We start from the raw sequence: 18,385 nt of genomic DNA on the forward strand, positions 1-18,385 counted from the left end.
GCATTTGTCTTCAGACTGCTGCGAGATTGTCCTTGCAGACAACATCCATGCCTCATATATCTACAGGAAATGGCACTCAGAGACTTGGGCTATATTATGTTTTTGTGTGATTGTATGTTTACTGCTATCGTATATGCTATGTTGGTACTGTGTTTTGCACCTTGACCTGGAGAAGCGCTGTTTCGTTTGGCTGTATTCATACATGTTTGAATGACAATTAAACTTGAACATGAACTTGATATTTAAAGCAGGAGTGAAAGGTTTTTGATTAGTCGGGGCTTTGGAGAGAAGGCAGAAAAATGGGGTTGAGGGGGATAGTAAACCAGCCATGTTGAAATGACGGAGTTGACTCAATGGGCCAAATGACTTAATTTTGCTCCTATGTATTATGGTCTTATGGTCTTCTCTCTTCACCCTTTCCCTTCATGCAGAAGATACTAAAGACTGCAAGCATGGTACCACCTGGCTCACGAACAGTTTCTACCCACTATTACAAGACTAATTTATGGTTTCCTAGTTTGATAAGATGTACTCTTGACCTCACAATTTACCTGAGCATTGGCACTGCCCTGGGCTGTGTGCTCAGCCCGCTGCTGTTCACACTGCTGATGCACATCCATGTCACAGGATCCAGCTCAAACTGTGTCATCAAGTTTGGGAATGACACAACAGTGACTGGCCTTTTCAAGAATGATGATGTCACAGAGTAGAGAGAGGAACTGCCGCGGCTGGTGGATTAGAGTGAGAAGAACATCCTAAGCCTGAATGTGGAGAAGACAAAGGAAATTATTGTGGACTTCAGGAAGGTACAGACAAACCATTCCTCTCTGCGAATACATGGCTTCTCTGTAGAGAGAGTTAAGTGTATCAAGTTCCTGGGAGTCCAGACCACATATGACTTCACCTGGTCCCTTACTACTATCTCCCTGAACAAAAAGGCACAGTGTTACATACCCCGTGCGTATCTTGTGACTGTCTTATGACCATGATGTAATTGCGTATCTTGTGAGCATGATGTAATTGTCTTGTGATGGTGGGGTGGTGTAATTTTCCCACCAGTGTGAGGTCACGTGATGTAATTTTCCCGCTGGTGTGAGGTCACGTGATGGCATGTTCCAATAGGTATATAAGGGGGAACCCTTGTTGTCACGCGGTTAGTTTGTTAGTCAGTTTTGCTGCGTAGTCATCTCATGATGCAGTTTCATTTTAAAGTAGAGTTTTTACTTTCTATTGTAAAGACAAAACCGTTGTGCCGGCAGTTTCGCCAGTCGCTGCTAGTTTTTGTTTGTTGCACCTTAGTTTTACCTCTACAGTCTAGTATTGGAGAGTGAAGACCTTACCAAAGTACGGGAACCCGAAAGTTTGAGTAAAGTTGTCGTTCAGCAGTTTTATGAAAGATTGACCTTATGGAATCTTCATTCGGGAATAGTGACCTGCATCTGAGATAACCGCTGCAAGATCAGGAAGGTTTGTGCAGTGTTCACCCTCCAGCAAAAAGGGCAGTTCCTTTAAGCCGTTTTACTTCCTTCGTCATGATTCTTTTAGACAAGGCATCTCTCGGCTGGCATCAGCAGTAACATCACGTCTTTGAAGAAATCAGTTTTCACAGAAGTCTCACCTTACAGACTGTATAAATCACTTGGACTTTCGAATTTACCACTTTAAGACTGTGTTCGTATTTACAACTTAAAGAACTATTCCAGAGTTTGGCTGTTTGTTAAATTGTGGTATAGCAGTTAACTTCCGGTTAAGTTAGTTGTTTGTTTACTTTTCAGTTTTGTTGAGCAGAGTTTAATAAATGTTTAGGCAACACGAGTGAATCTGCAAATACTGGAAATAAGTAAAAACACAAAATGCTGGCAGAACTCAGCAGGCCAGACAGCATCTATGGGAGGAGGTCGTGATGATGCTTCGGGCCAAAACCCTTCATCGGGAGGGTTGATTGTTACCAGAGTTACCCCCTGATGAAGGGTTTCAACCCAAAATGTCGTCACTACCTCCTCCCATAGATGCTGTCTGGCCTGCTGATTTCTGCCAGCATTTTGTGTTTTTATTTAATAAATGTTTATGTTTATTTATAAAACCTGACTTAATTCTATATTCATTGTTGCTCACCACATAACAACAGTAATGCCTCCACTTCTTAAGAAGATTGAGGCATGCAAGTCTCCCACCCGCAACTTAACTGTGTTTTACATGAACACTGTTGAGAGTGTCCTGACAAGTTGCATCTCCATCTCCTATGGGAGCAGTTGTGCATCAGACCAGAAGTCCCTACCAAGGTGTGTGAGAACAGCTGAGAGGATCATAGGGGTCTGCCTACGATCAGTCGGGAACATTTATCAGGAGCGCTGCATATGCAGGGTCCTTGTATTATAAGTAGAAAGTCCTCTTTGACTTCCTACCATCAGGCAGGAAATAATGATGAATGAAAACAAGAATGGTGAGGATGAGAAATAGTTTCTTCCACCAGGCCATTAGACTTCTGAATTCCCGGCCACAAGATACTGGAAGTATTACTGGTTAATCTGTTCTGTACCTCACAATATTTAATACTAATGCACTTCAGATTGTCATTTACAGTTTGAGTGATTTATCTGTAAATTTTGTCCTTACCTTCATAAGTTATTGTGTGTTCTCTGTGTTGTATATAGTATTGTTCTTTACACCCTGGTTTGAAGAAACTTCTCGTTTATATATGCATTATATGTTCATATACATTATATACTTGTATAATGTTAAATGACAATAAATGTAACTTGACCTGACCTCGTTTTGATTTTGCAGCTATTGTCTATCTGCACTGCAGCTTCTCTGTAACTGTAATTCTTTATTTTGCAGACTGTTATAGTCTTACCTTGTACTACCATTGTAATGAATTGATCTGTATTCACAGTATGAAAGACAAGCTAGTATATATGATAATATTAAACCAATTTACCAGTCATGATTGGCATAACATAATGGGCTGAATGGCCTGCCCATTGCTGTGCTATGTTCTAAAACCACCTGAAGGTCCTCATATATACATGGATAACATTGTTCTATGAATGTGGCACATAGAGTTGCTGCATACAAGGGTCGTTCCTGACCTCTGATGATGTCCCATTGAAGCTTGCATGATCTCCCTGTGATCATTTACCTCCTCAACTTCTCTAGATCCCTTCAGCCACCTCTGAATTTTCTGTCCACTTCTTTGAAATCCACTGCTAACTATCATGTAGCTAACTCACTGGAAAACCAAACCCACCATGGTTGGTCTGTGTCACAAAGTTTGTTCTTCTTTCATCATCCTGGTTACATCAAGAAAAAACAATCAAATGGTTCATGCATATGATGACTGAGCTAAATTTTGGGTTAGTAAGTTTGCAGATGCCATAAGGGCTGGTGATGTTGTGTATCGCACAGAAGCTTGTCATAGATTGCAAAGGAACATTGATAGGATCCAGAGCTGGACTGAGAAGTGGCACTGGAGTTCAAACCAGAAAAGTGTGAAATGGTTCACTTTGGAAGGTCAAACTTGAAAGCAGGATGCTGGATTAATAGCAAGATTCATAGCTGTTTCATTGAGTCATTGGTCACCATGGCACAGAAACAGGCCCTTTGGTCCATCCAGTCCATACTGAACTATTAATTTGCCTAGACCCATCAGCCTGTACCCAGTCCATTGTCTTCCATTTGATCTGTGCACCTAGCCACTGGCAGCTCATTCTACACTTTGTCGTGGAGGAATAGGCAGAACTTCACATCCACATGCATTGACCTCTCAAAACTGTCATGCAAGTTGATAGAGTTGTTACGAAGCAATATAGTGTGTTGGCCCTGATTACTGAGAGGATTGATTAAAGAGCTATAAAGTAATGTTGCAACTCCATAAAATCCTGGTGTGCAACACTTTGAATATGATGTTCAGTTCTGTTTACCTCATTAGAAAAAGGATGTGGAAGCTTTAAAGAAGATGCAAAGAGGTTTAACAGGATGCTGACTGGATTGGAGATCATGTATTAAGAGGATAGTTTGAGTGAGCCAAGGCATTTATCTTTGGAGGAAAGGGATATGAGAGATGACTTGACAGAGGTATACATGATGATAAGAGGCATAGGTCAAGTGGACAGCCAGAGACTTTTCCCCAGGGTAGAAATGGCTAACATGAGGGGGTATAGTTTTATGCTGTGAGGAGGAATGTATGAGTGAGAGGGTTGTCAGAAGTAAAGCGTTTTTACACAGAGAGTGTATGGCATAGAACACACTGCCTACATACTAGTAGAGGCAGACATATTTATGTACATTTAAAAGACTCTTAGGCACATAGATGAAAGAAAGACGGAGGGTCATGTGAGAAGTAAAGGTTAGATTAACCTTGAAGTAGATCAAAAGTTGGGTACAACATTATGGGCTGAAGGGCATGTACCATGGCGTAATGTTCTATATTCTAAGTACAACTATCACCGACTCTGCTTTGTTCATCTGCTGCTAAAGCAATCATCCATGTCTTTGATATCTCTAGACACACCACATCTAACATCTTGGCTCCACCCCTTGCTCTATTAGTCATTAATTAAGTCCACTGCTGGTATCCCAAACCGCATTTACCACTGATTCAGCTGTGAACATAAGAACATAAGAGATAGGAGCAGGAGTAGGCCAATTGGCCCCTCAAGCCTGCTCCGCCATTCAACAAGATCATGGCTGATCCAATCTTAACTCTAGTTTTCACCGAATCCCACAAGGCAACAGTGCCAACCAACAAGGCACCATGCCGCCCATTTTATTTTATTATTCATCCTGCCCAAACCCATGTGATCACCCGGGGGAAAAAACCGAGTTGCCAATTGAGGAGAAAAAATCTGGAAAATTCCTCTCTGACCCATCCAGGCTATCGAAAACTGGTCCAGGAGATCACATGGCTGATCTAAACCTAGCCTCATGTCCACTTACCTGCTCGCTCACCGTATCCCCTAATGCCATTTTTATCCAGGAAAATGTCTATCTCCGTTTTGAATTTATTGAGTGTAGTAGCTTCCACAGCTCTCTGGGGCAGTAACTTCCACAGCCCCACTACCCTCTGAGTGAAGAAATTTCTCCGCATCTCAGTCCTGGAATGGCATCCCCTTATTTTAAGATTATGCCCCCTAGTCCTAGTTTCACCCATCATTGGGAACATTCTCCCCACATCATCACTCAGAGGGTAGTGGGGCTGTGGAATTTACTGCCCCAGGGAGCTGTGGAAGCTACTACACTCAATAAATTCAAAACGGAGATAGACATTGTCCTGGATAAAAATGGCATTGGGGGATACGGTGAGCGAGCAGGTAAGTGGACATGAGGCTAGGTTTAGATCAGCCATGTGATCTCCTGGACCAGTTTTCGATAGCCTGGATGGATCGGAGAGGAATTTTCCAGATTTTTCTCCTCAATTGGCAACTCGGTTTTTTTTCCCCAGGTGATCACATGGGTTTGGGCGGGATGAATAATAAAATAAAATGGGCGGCATGGTGCCCTTGTCAGTATTATATTTCATCTGTGGTTGTTGAACTAAACCAAATCCTGGTTAAGTAACAGTAAGTTACAGTTTTAATTTTCTCTTTATTTTCAAAGCCCTCTGCAGCTTCTTGTGACCCCACGTGATCTCCCCATTTAACTGATGCCAAGTTGTTTAAACCATTTAATTGGCACTTTTTGTTCTGCCAGTAGTAGCCAGATCTAGCTCTGAATCTCATGTATTTTGGAGTCATTATTATTGTTTGGTACAATTCCTTCAAAGCACATTTTAAAAAGTCTGAACCAATAGTTGTTTAGTGTCAATGGGAACTGTCACTGCATTTGCCACATCACAATAAGATAAACCAATATATCAACCAAAAGTTGAAACCAAGGTGTGTGACAAGGTGTTTACAAGACATAATCAAAGTGCTTACATTTTAAGGAAAGAGAGAGAGGTTGAGAATTGGAGAGATTTGGCAAAGACCTGTGTATCAGCCAGTTGAGTGGTGTCATAGCAACAATCCTTCACTAACTGTCAGTAATACCAAAGAACTGATTCTGGAGATCAGGAAGGGTAAGGCAAAGGAATATGGGTCAATCCTCATAGAGGGATCAGAACTGGAAAGTGTGAACAACTTCAAGTACTTAGGTGTCAAGATCTTTGAGAATATAACCTGGGCCCATTATATCAATGTAACTATAAAGAAGACAAGACAGTGGCTATATTTCATTAGTATGTTGAAGAGATTTGGTTTGTCAACTAAAACACTTGAAAACTTCTATAGTTGTACCATGGAGATAATTCTGACAGGCTTCTTCACTATCTGGCATTGGGGGCAAGGTGGGCTGCTGCACAGGACTGAATGAAGCCTCAGAAAGTTGTAAGGTACATCTAGGATACTAACCTCTGTAGTACCCTAGACATCTTCAAGGAGCAGTGCCTCAAAAGGCGACGTCCATTATTAAGGACACCCACCACCCAGGGCAGGTCCTCTTCTTGTTGTTACCATCAGGAAGGAAGTACAGAAGCTTGAAGGCACACACTTAACAATTCAGGAACAGTTTCTTTCCTCTGTCATATGATTCTGAAATGGACATCGAATCCATGAACACTACCTCACTTTTTTTCAATACAAATCATTTCTGTTTTTGCACTATTTCAGATCCATTCCATATGTATTTCTATACTCACTGTAATTGATAACTTATTTTTTCTTTCCATACTATCATGTATTGCAATTGTACTGCTGCAGCTAAGATTTAAAAAAATTCATGACACATGCCAGTGATAATAAACCTGATTCTGATGGAATAATACATCATGAAATAATACATCTGCCCAGCCTGTCCATAATGTCATCATTGCCATCCTGAAGTAGTCTTCTTTGTCTGTGTCTGGTCCATATCCCTCTAAACCCTCCTCTCCATTAGTATCTAAATTTCTTAAATGTTGTTATTGTACCTGCCTCAACTACTTCTTCTGCCATCTCATTCCATATGATAAACACCCTCTAGTGAAGAAGTTAATAGTAATAATAATAACTTAATTACTGTATAGAGCACTTTTCATACAACTTAATTCAAAATGCTTTACAATGGGATAAAGTGTTAACATAAAATAAAATAAAAATAATAAACATGAAAAGACAAAAAAAGTTAGTTAAAAGCAAGGTTATAAAAATGCATTTTGAGCCAGCATTTAAAAATGTCAACTGAGTCTGCATCCCCTATAGTTTTAGTTATTGAAATCCAAAGTTTAGGAGCACAGTTCAAAGAAGCTGACCTGCTAATTATTTTGTGTGGGAGATGGTTTAAATTTAAGAGTCAGCTAGAAGAAGACCCAAGAGTTCAATCAGGATTACAAACCGAAAACAAGTCTGTGAGGTATTCGAGTCCCAGAACATAAAGAGCTTCAAGTTAAGAGAACTTGAAAAATCAATTCTATAAGATACAGGAAGCCAATGCAGAGTAGCTGGGATGGCTGGCTTCATATGAACATGAGAAGCATAAGTCACTAGTTGCATTCCTTTTTTAAATAATTCACCATCACCTTAAAACAATACCATCTAGTTCTTATCTCCCTTTCTTGGGAAAGAAAAGCTGTGTGCATTCACATCTATGACTGATTGGTTGTCTATCCTATCCAATGGTGACAGCAGACTGGTGTGAGAAAATTTTTAAAGTGGAAGACGCAGTGCACTGGTGCAGTTCCACTCTCTCAACCTCAGAAGTCCAGATTCAGTGGTATGAGTTAATGTCGCTACTTCCTTTGTTGCAGCAGATGACCATGACTTCTTCTGTGCTTTGTCATGCATTTCACTCTCCATGATATGTATCAGAACTCCTTCCTGTCCATTGGATCTAACTTGACCTCATCCACCAAGACTGCTGAAGCTGACTTTGCATGCTAGGACAGGCATGTTCGTAACTCACCGCAGTATGAGGCCTGCCAGCTACCCTCACCTGGTTTAGCAGCCTGTTGAAATGGTTACCAGGGTGTGGCCACTTTCATATTGCAAACATAGGAAACATCCAGTCTGGATACATCATAGTTTGGTATTGAAACTGTTCTACCATGACCACAAGAATCTGTGAAGAGTTATGGACACAGCTTGGCATATCATGTAAACAGCTTCCTCACCATGGACTCAGAAGATTACACTTGGTCTACTGTGTTCAGGATGCCACTTGGATTAGAGAGTATGACTTATGATAATAGGTTGAGCCAGGGCTTTTATCCTTGGAGTTACTTGAAGCCTCAGGTGAGAGATGAGTGTCAGTTGGGACCAATAGTGAGTGAGCTGCCCCAGAATGGAAATGTCAAGCCCCTTCACTGGAAACCCCATACACTCTACCATTACACTTCATGGTGTTACACACCTCTAGAATCCTACAATACAAGCAATAGAATTCTCGTCTTCCAAATCTCTCCCAAAAACTCAGACCTTTGGGGAGGAAAAGTACAAACAAAATAAGAAATAATGTATACATTCTGATAATCCACAGTCTTGCCTTGATTCATCCTATGAGAAATAACGTGGCTTTAATGCTATTGCATTTTTTTTCCTTGAGCCAAAATCTGAGCTAATCATATTTATAAATCTTTTGTCTTCCATGTGTAACAACAAGACACAGGAGCAGAATTAGGTCATTTGGCCCATCGAGTCTGCTCAGCATTCTCTGTTCTAGGATAAGGAGGATATTACAGGTGAAACAGGTAAGAGAGATTTGATGAGGACATCTCAACACTATAACAGGATGTGGACAGGTTGATTGAGTGGGTGATAATTTGGCAAATGGAATTTAATGTAGGAGCCTATGAGGTCATGCACTTTAAAGATAAAAATCTTAAAAGATTAGCTTTATTTGTCATTGAAACATACAGTGAAATGCATCATTTTTCGTTAACCACCAACAAGTTCCAAAAGTGCGCTGAGGGAATCCCGTAAGTGTTGCCATGCTTCCAGCACCAATGTAGCATGCCCACAACTTACTAACCCTAACCCATACATCATTGGAATGTGGGAGGAAACCGGAACACCAGGAGGAAATTCACACAATCACAGGGAGAATTTACAAATTCCTTACAGACAGCTAAGCGCTGGCACTCTAAGTTGTTAACCTCACTGCTACACAACACTGTGAGCCATGGAAGTAACCGAAAGGCAAAATTGTGTCAAAGTAGAGGCAGGTTGTAAAAGACTGCAGTACAGATGTAGAGATAGGTGGGTCAAGGTGTTCTTGTGCATGAAACACTAAAGTTCAGCATGGGGATGAAGCACATAATTAAGGCAAATGCCATCTTAGTTTTAGTTGCATGGGTGAAGGAGCTTAGAATCAGAAGAATGGATCCAACTCTACAGTATATTTTTGAGGCTGCTCCAGGTATAATGTGTACAGTCTTGATCTGTTTACTTAAGGATACATCTGAAGAGGTCCAGAAGGGATTCACAAGGCTAACACCTGAGATGAGAAAGTGATCTAAAAAATAGGTCTGTATTTTCTGGAGGTTAGAAGAGTGAATGGCAATCTCTATAGAAGTCCGTAGCAGGGATATTCCCTTCTGCCGCCTGCGTGGGATGATGAGTCTATCGGGACCCTGATGACTTGTGGAAACTGGTGGTTTCTTTCGAACTTATAGTCTTTTAACATCTTTGGACTATTTTTACTCTGCCCATGGTCTGTTTTTTTTATCAATCATGGTATTGTTTGCACAGTTGTAACTGTACATTGTAACTAAGTGGTTTTGTGTAGGTCTTGTAGCTTTAGTTTTTGGTTTGTTGAGTGGTAGAGTGGTCTCCTGATTTGGTGTGTCTGGGTAGTCTTGTTTTGTCTGGTGAGTTTGGAGCTCCTTTCTAGGGAATGCGCTAAGATGGTAGCATGATATTAATACGCAGCAGCCTCTCCGGACTCTGGATTTGGGGATTGCCAAACGTTACATGGATTTTCTGGTGTAGTCTGTTTTGTCATGTCCTTTTGTGATATTCTGGAGGAACGTTGTTTCATTTTTTAACTGCATTGCATTTGTGGTTTCTAAATGACAATAAACCGAAATTCAATTCAATTCAATTAATAAAGCATTTAACTCCTGGGGTAGGAACAAAAATTAGATTTTTAGTTGTGTCCACTAGTGGGAGAGTCTCAAATAGAGGAATGTAATATCAAGATCAAAAATCAGTCATTAAATATTGAGCTGTGTGGAAATTTCTTCTGTTAGAATGTTGTAGATCTCTGGAATCTTCAGAAGGTGGTGAAGGTTCGATCACTGGAAATATTTAAGGGAAAGATAGAATCAGTTTTGAAAGATCGTGGAATTAAGTGTTGTGTGGGAATAGACACAAAAGAGCTGATGTCTGGAGCAGATCAATCTAACAATGATAGCTCAGACTTGACACATGCCTAATTTGAAGCTGTGCAAATGCAACAACAACTACCTCTGGCCTTACATAGATTTAAAAAATGTACCATGAAAAAGAAATGTCTGGGAATTATTGCAAATATTTCTTAATATATATACCTCAATGAATATTTCTCAGAAATTATCCAGTCATATTCTTCAAAATAGAAAGGTTTTATCATAAAATAATTTGAACTACTTTCCAAGTCATGGTAGAGACTCAACTTTAAAGGTACATGATGTCAAGGCTTCAAACTATGCTATTCTCATAATATGTTACACTAATGCATGGTTTTCTCTTCTGCTCTATGGTTCCTCTTCACTTGTTGAGTGCAGGGACTTCCAGTGGTTTGATTGCTCTCATAGAAGTGTAAACTGCATCTTTGGCAACCAGACTTTCATAACTGTTATGCCGATTTAAAGAATTCTCTGGCAGCTGAAACAAAAATCATAATCAAAAGTTAAGAGTCACTAAATTTCTGGGTATTAATGCCATGTCAATGGACAGCCTTCAGTGTAACTCACTGTTAGATGCCAAACAGCTAGTTTTTGCAATATCAGCAGAGAATAATGATGATACAATTGTAGCATGCTGTAAGGTTTCACTGCTAACTTAATGGCCTCTCTGTAATGTTTTACTGCTAATGTAATGGATTCTCTGTAGCAGCAATGTATGGGTTAAGACTACAGATAACAGGGTTTGGAAGGCTGTTGCTGTTGTGAGTCTGGAAGAGAGATTTTCGTGGTCTTTGGTCGGTGAGAGGAAAAGAAGGAAGATGCCTGTGAAGAGAGCTGGTAGACCACTGGACGGAGTGGACTGGGAATGGGGGTCCAAAGGTTGGCGATGCTCGGAGAAGGTCAATGGTTGATGAATGGCCGTATTTGTGAGCTCCGAAGTGCACTTTTGACTTTTCTCTTACAATGGGCCCTCCTTCTTTTTATTTTCTTTACTAACCCAAGTCTTCCCCTAGATGAACACGTACTGGCCAAGCCTGAGGGTTACACAATGTAACAATGAATTATTACAAGGCAAAGCTTTTACTTACATCATTAATGGTCAACACCTTCACAACTTAAAGCAGTGCCCGGAAATTCGTGACTGTTATCAAATGTGTTCATTGAGTTCTGGGAAGGGAGGCAGGGCTTGGGTTGATTACAGATACCGACAGATAAGTCTTTTGGCCACAGACTGCCTGCTGTGCATTTTTTCTCATATGGGATCAAAGCTGAGAAGCCAGCCTCCTTTGTTTTACTCATTCTTGGGATAAAGTCTGTTTGATTGGACTGTATATTTGCTCATTTATTTTCAGTTTAACAATTTGTGCCTGCTATTTTATATAGCCACCTAAATACATGCAACTGATTGACATGTTTCCTAGTGGTTACAGTATGTATATATAATTGTTCAGTGTGTCCCCTAGTGGTTACAGTTCTCAGTATGAGTCTGAAAGCTTCTGGTATTGAATTATTTGAATAGGGACTATCTGGTTAAACCTTATCTACAAATTTGAATGTTAGTTATCTTATCTACAGTCTATGATATAAGAAGGGATGGGCACATTGGCTCGCCACTTTGCTTCTACTTTTCCTTCCCCTGCTAGACCTACTGCTTTCCATTTCCAATTCTCTTTGTTCTATTAGTGCTTTATAAAATGAAGCACCAAGTCTTATGCCTCTTCAGAGTCACAGGGTCATAGAACACTACAGCACAGAAGCAAGCTCTTCACCCCATCTAGTCCATGCTGAACTAGTAATCCACCTAGTTCCATTAAACTGCAGGCTGACACTCCACATCCATGTGCTTATCCATATGTCTCGTAAATGTAGGAATCAAACCCACATCAACCTGTTGCACTGGCAGGTCATTCCACACTTTCACCCCCTAGCTATACCCCTCATAATTTTGTATAACGCTATTAAACCACTCCTCAATCTTCTCTGAGCTAGTAAGTAAACATGAAAACATAAAAACATAGAAGCCTACAGCACAATACAGGCCCTTCAGCTGACAAAGCTGTGTCAAAATGCCCTCTATTTTTCTGAGCTTCATGTACCTGTCCAGGGTTCTATTAAAGGAACCTATCGTATCTGCCAACACCACCGTTGCCAGCAGCCCATTCCATGCATGAAGTCCTAACCTATTCAACCTTTCCCTATAACTCAGATCCTCAAGTCCCAGCAACGTCCTTGTAAATTTTCTCTGCACCTTTTCAATCTTATTTACATCTTTCTTTAGATAGGTGACCAAAACTGGGCATAATGTTACGCGTGACACCACCTTAAAGGGATTAGGGATCTTTATTCTCAGAACACTATTTTACTGCGCTCTTCAGTCCCCTTCTGCTCACCTAAAATGTAACACCTCACACTGGTCTGCAGTAAATTCTATCTGCCTTTTCACCAACAGATCCAGATTGTGCTTTAAGCTTTGATAGTGTTCCTCGCTGTCCACAATCATGGTCTCATCCACAAATTTGCTGATGCAATTTACCACATTATCATCTAGATCAATGATATAGATTACAAACAACAGCAGACGCTGCACCAATCCCTGCGGCACACCATTACTCATGGGCTTCTGTTCCGAGGGCCAACCATCAATAATCACTCTGACTTCTTCCACAAAGCCAATGTCTCATCCAACTTACTACTTCATTATGCACCAAGCATTTGAACCTACTTGGCCAATTTTTTATGTGAGACCTTATCAAAGACCTTGCTAAGGTTCATGTAGACAACATTCACTGTCTTGCCTTCATCAACTTTCCTGGTAACTTCCTTGAAAAACTCCATAAAATTAGTTAGACACGACTTACCATGCACAGAGCAATATTGACTATCCCTGATCACTCCCTGTCTATCCAAATACTACAGGTATTCTATCTTCTCTATCTTTTCATCTCTAGTTGCTGTCAAGATATCAGCCATCTTGATTTCAACACTCCTCTCTCCTCATCCAGTCTGAACAATTTCAAATTCACTGCCCTTCGCTCTCTCTACATCATTCCCAATCTTACCATTAAACCCACAGACATAGGGAATGATGTTGTAGTGCGCTGCACTGACCACTACCTTGCTGAGGCTTGGTGATAACTCTCAAACACCTCCTCATACATACCCCTCAAGGAGGACCCCACTCCACACCATCAGAAAACTGTCTCTGACACTATCACTGACCTCATCCGTCTGAAAAACTCCCAACAACTACCACTAAACTTATAGTTCATTTATCCCACACAGCTTATTTATACCACCTACCCAAGATCCAGAAGCCAGACTGCTCCAACACTATTAAATTCACATCCTCACAATTCGATTCCATTCTATTTTCCTTAGTTCAGTCCCTTCCCATCTACGTCCGCAACACTTCTCATGTCCTTGATCTTCTCAGTAACTTTCAATACCCTAACCCAAACCATCTCATCTTCACTATGGATGTTCAGTCCCAATACACTTCTATCCTCCATCAGGAAGGCTTTGACAGGAGAACTAATTAATCTTCCTCCACCACCACCCTCCTCTATCTGGTAAAATTGGTTTTCAAAACTCGGCTCTTTCCAATTTCCCCAAACCCGCATGAGCCCAATCTATGCCTGGCTTTTCATCGAATATGTAGAACAGTCCATGTTTGAAGACTTCCCTGGTTATGCTGCCCAACTCTTCCTCCACTATATTGATGATACATTGGCACTGCTTCATGCACTCATGTTGAGCTTGTCAATTTAATCAGTTTTGCCTCTAACTCCACCCTACCCATAAATTCACTTGGGCCATCTCTGATACCTCCCTCCCCTTTCTTGACCTTTCTGGAGACAAACTGTCAACTGACATCTTTTGTAAACCTACTGATTCCCATAGTCATCTCGACTATATCACTTCCCACCCTATCTCCTGTAAAAACGCCAATCCCTTTTCTCAATTTCTTCATCTCCACCCCACCTGCTCCCAGCAGGTAGCTTTCCAATCCAGGACATCAGGGAAGATCTACTTCTTTAAGGAATGGGGTTTCCCTCTCTCTACTGTTGATGCTACCCTCACCCACACCCACTCCTTTTCCTGAGTATTTGATTGTAACAGTGATAGAGACCCTCTTGTCCTTACCCATCACCCAGCAGCCTCCACATCCATTCTCTACAAAGTCCACCATCACCAAGGGGACCCTACCACTAAACATATCCTTACCTACCTCTGCTTTCAACAGGGATAGCTCCTTTCATGATTCCCTTGTCCATTCATTTCCCCCCGCCCCCACGGATCTCCCTCCAGGAACTTATCCCTGCAAGTTCCTTCTGTGCTACACCTGTCCATATAACTTCTTCCTCGCATCCATTCATGGCCTCAAACAGTCCTTCCAGTTGAGGCAGCACATCACCTGTGAATCTGCTGGGGTTGTCTATTGTGTCCAGTGCTCACAATGCAGCCTCCCCTACATTGGTGAGTGTGCTGATATCACGTGTCAGAACATGATTGGACAGAGTTCAGAGCATGTGCAGAAATGAGAGAATGATCAAGAAAAGAGGGCTGTGTAGAACATGCTTGCTGTTGCTGTTATAAATAAAAGTTCTAGTTCTATTCTTCCACAATATGGTTTGTTATTAGTTACCCACGGTACATATAAAGAACACAACATGGTGTTAGAAGTCGGTCTGGAAGTATAATACATTTTGCTCACACAGGAGAAGTGAAGATAATAGAATAAAAAGAGCGCGAACCATTTTGGTGTGCTAACAGTTTTAAAAATGGAAGTTTTCCAACCCCGATCGACGCTTCAGCTGACTGGAAATGTAGCTGAAAACTGGAAAAGTTTTAAACAGCATTTTGAAATATATTTATTGGCAATCAGAACAGATGAAAAATGGGGGGGAAAACGAAAGCTGCGACTCTACTACACGTAATAGGTGACGACGCAATTGAAGTACTGTATATAACTATTTTACTGTTGAAAATGAAGATAATTTAAATTTCAAAGTTATAATGGACAAAGTTGACACATTTTGTATACGGAAGCGCAATATGATGTATAAATGGTATAAATTTTTCAAATGTCAGCAGAGAGCTAGTCAAACAATTGATCAATTTGTTACAGAGTGAGAAACTGCAGCAAAACATGTGAGTTTGCAGAAATGATGGACTCTCTCATTAAAGACAGATTTGTTTGTGGCATTCTGGATAATGCTCTGACAGAAAGATTGCTAAGAGAACCAGACATAGATTTGAAAAAGATTTGAGGCTCTGCAAAGCTTCGGAAACCGTGATGTCGCAAGCTAAACAGCTTTTCTTTGAGAGCTGTGTAGATGTTGTAAAGCGCAAACATATTAGAAAAAATAATAAAATGACAATGAAACTGACAGAGAGCAAGGCGTTGTGTGATCGCTGTGGGCAGCAACATCGACCTAAACATTGTCCAGCGTATTGGAAAATGTGCAACGACTGCGGTCAGAGTAATCATTTTTCACGCTGTTGCAGAAGTAGAAAGTAAATAAAACACGTAAATGCAGTGATTGAAAATGAATGTGAGGAGTTTTATATGGATGTGTTTTGTGCAAACAAACAAAGTAAGAATGACTGGACTATGCCATTGCAAGTGAACCAAAACAATATTCTGTTTAAACTGGATACTGGAGCACAAGTAAATGTTCTTGCAGAATCTGATTTTACTGCATTAAAGCCAAGACCAAAGTTGCATAAGACAAATATAAAAGTGACTGGGTATTCAGGTGCAGACATTTCAGATAAAGGAACATGTGTGGCAAAAGTATTACACAAAAATATTGTGCACACGCTTTCATTTGTGATCATCCCAAAAAAATGTACAGTCATTATTGGGTTTATCTGCCTGGTGGAGACTGAATTTGGTGAAAAGAGTCTTATCCTGGATAGTGACACAGAGTCAGAATACAGTGACTTGATGAAAGGGCAAGAGAGAACAGAATTTGATTCCAATGCAACAAAAGTAAAAGAAGGCATAAAGAAAGATCCCAGACCCACCCCTTTATTACCAACATCTGATAAAGCATTGCCACTACCAAACTTACTGGTACAGTACAATACTGATCTGAAGCCAAAGAGTGACAAGGATCAGGATCCAATTGAAGAAGTGAAAGCACAAGTGAAGGAACTGAGAAGTTTTATTGAAATGATGAAGTCTCAGCATAAAAAAGAAACTACACAGTTAATGAATGAATTAGATGAAGAAAAGAAGATTTGGATTTCATTACAAATAGTAGTGGAAGGAATTAAGAAAGCTACAGTACTTGAAGAAGTACAACCCAGATCATACATGGTCCAAACAGAAGAAGGAGCAGTGTTAAAAAGAAATTGCAAAGCCCTTAAGAAAGAGCCAACTTCAGAGTTTCAGTTAACTGATGCAGACCAGACAAAACAAGGAAATAACAATGAAACACAAGAACTGTGTGAACCACTCAGAAAGTCTACTCGTTGGTAAACCCCAGAGAGACTGATAAAGACATGTTAAATTATCTATTTGTTTTGATCAATGTTGATAATTGTTTTTCTTTTTAAGGAAAGGAAGACATGGTGATACCACGTGTCAGAACGTGATTGGACAGAGTTCGGAACATGCGCAGAAATGAGAGAATGATTGTGAAAACGTGTGTGTAAGACGTGCGTGCTGTTGCTGTTGTAAATAAAAGTTCTAGTCCTATTCTTCCAGAATATGTTTATTTATTAGAAACCCACGGTACGTGTAAAGAAAGTAAGACCCATCCTTCATCAAGCACCTCCACACCGTCTGCGATAATCAGGACATCCCAGTGGCCAAACATTTTAATTCTGGTTCCCATTCCCATTCCAATGTGTCGATCCATGGCCTCCTCTTGTGACAAGCTGAGGCCACCCTCAGGGTGAAGGAGCAATACCTTATTCTGTCTGGGTGCCCTCCAAACTGGTGATTTCTTCTTCTGATGAACAAAACCAACCCCCCCCCCCCCCCATCCAGTCTGACCTTTCACTTTTTTTCACCTGCCTATTACTCCCCTTTGGGTCCTCTCCTTCCCTTTATCCTGCTGTCCACTCTCCACTCCTATCAGATTCTCTGTTCACACAAAAGTACACTGCAGATGCTGTGGTCAAAGCAACACGTACAACATGCTGGAGGAATTCAGCAGTTTGGGCAGCATCCATGGAAACGAGCAGTCAATGTTTCAGGCCAAGACCCTTTGTCAGGACACTTGGAGTATTATCAGCAGTTTGGGCTCCATATCTCAGAAGAGATGTGTACTCATTGGAGAGAGTCCAGAGCAAGTTCACGAGGCCTGTACTACCTGAAATTTAAAAGAATGTGGGGGATCCCAAAGAAACCTATCGAATAGATAGATAGATAGATAGATAGATAGATAGATAGATACTTTATTCATCCCCATGGGGAAATTCAACATTTTTTCCAATGTCCCATACACTTGTTGTAGCAAAAACTCCTTACATACAATACTTAACTCAGTAATAATATGATATGCATCTAAATCACTAACTCAAAAAGCATTAAAATAGCTTTAAAAAAAAAAAAAAAAAAAAAGTTCTTAAGTCCTGGCAGTTGAATTGTAAAGCCTAATGGCATTGGGGAGTATTGACCTCTTCATCCTGTCTGAGGAGCATTGCATCGACAGTAACCTGTCGCTGAAACTGCTTCTCTGTCTCTGGATGGTGCTATGTAGAGGATGTTCAGGGTTTTCCATAATTGACCGTAGCCTACTACGGTTGAAAGTTGAATGTTGAAAGGATTAGATAGGGTGGATGTAGAGAGGATGTTTCCTATGGTCAGAGTATCCAGAACTATAGTGCACAGCCTCAAAACTGAGGGGCAATCGTTTAGATCAGAGGTAAAGAGGAATTTTGTTAGCCAGAGAAGTGAATCTGCGGAATGTTCTGCCACACGCTCTGGTGGGAGCAAAGTCTGTGGGTATAATTAAGGTGGAAGTTGATCATTTCCTGTTCAGTCAGGGCATCAAAGAGTACAGCGAGAAGGCAGGTGTCTGGGGCTGAGTG

At 40.7% G+C, this 18,385-nt stretch overlaps 1 protein-coding gene across 1 annotated transcript in view; it reads right to left on the reverse strand.

The window, feature by feature from the left end:
- Positions 1-10,700: 10,700 nt before the first annotated feature.
- Positions 10,701-18,385, reverse strand: part of ms4a17a.11 (membrane-spanning 4-domains, subfamily A, member 17A.11) — a 34,527-nt gene continuing 26,842 nt past the window's right edge. Inside the window, exon 5 of the mRNA XM_073039092.1 lies at positions 10,701-10,817. Coding sequence (XP_072895193.1) covers positions 10,701-10,817 — 117 coding nt within the window. The remainder of the gene's footprint in view (positions 10,818-18,385) is intronic.

This window comes from Hemitrygon akajei, chromosome 3, assembly GCF_048418815.1.
Source record: "Hemitrygon akajei chromosome 3, sHemAka1.3, whole genome shotgun sequence".
Classification (NCBI taxonomy): domain Eukaryota; kingdom Metazoa; phylum Chordata; class Chondrichthyes; order Myliobatiformes; family Dasyatidae; genus Hemitrygon; species Hemitrygon akajei.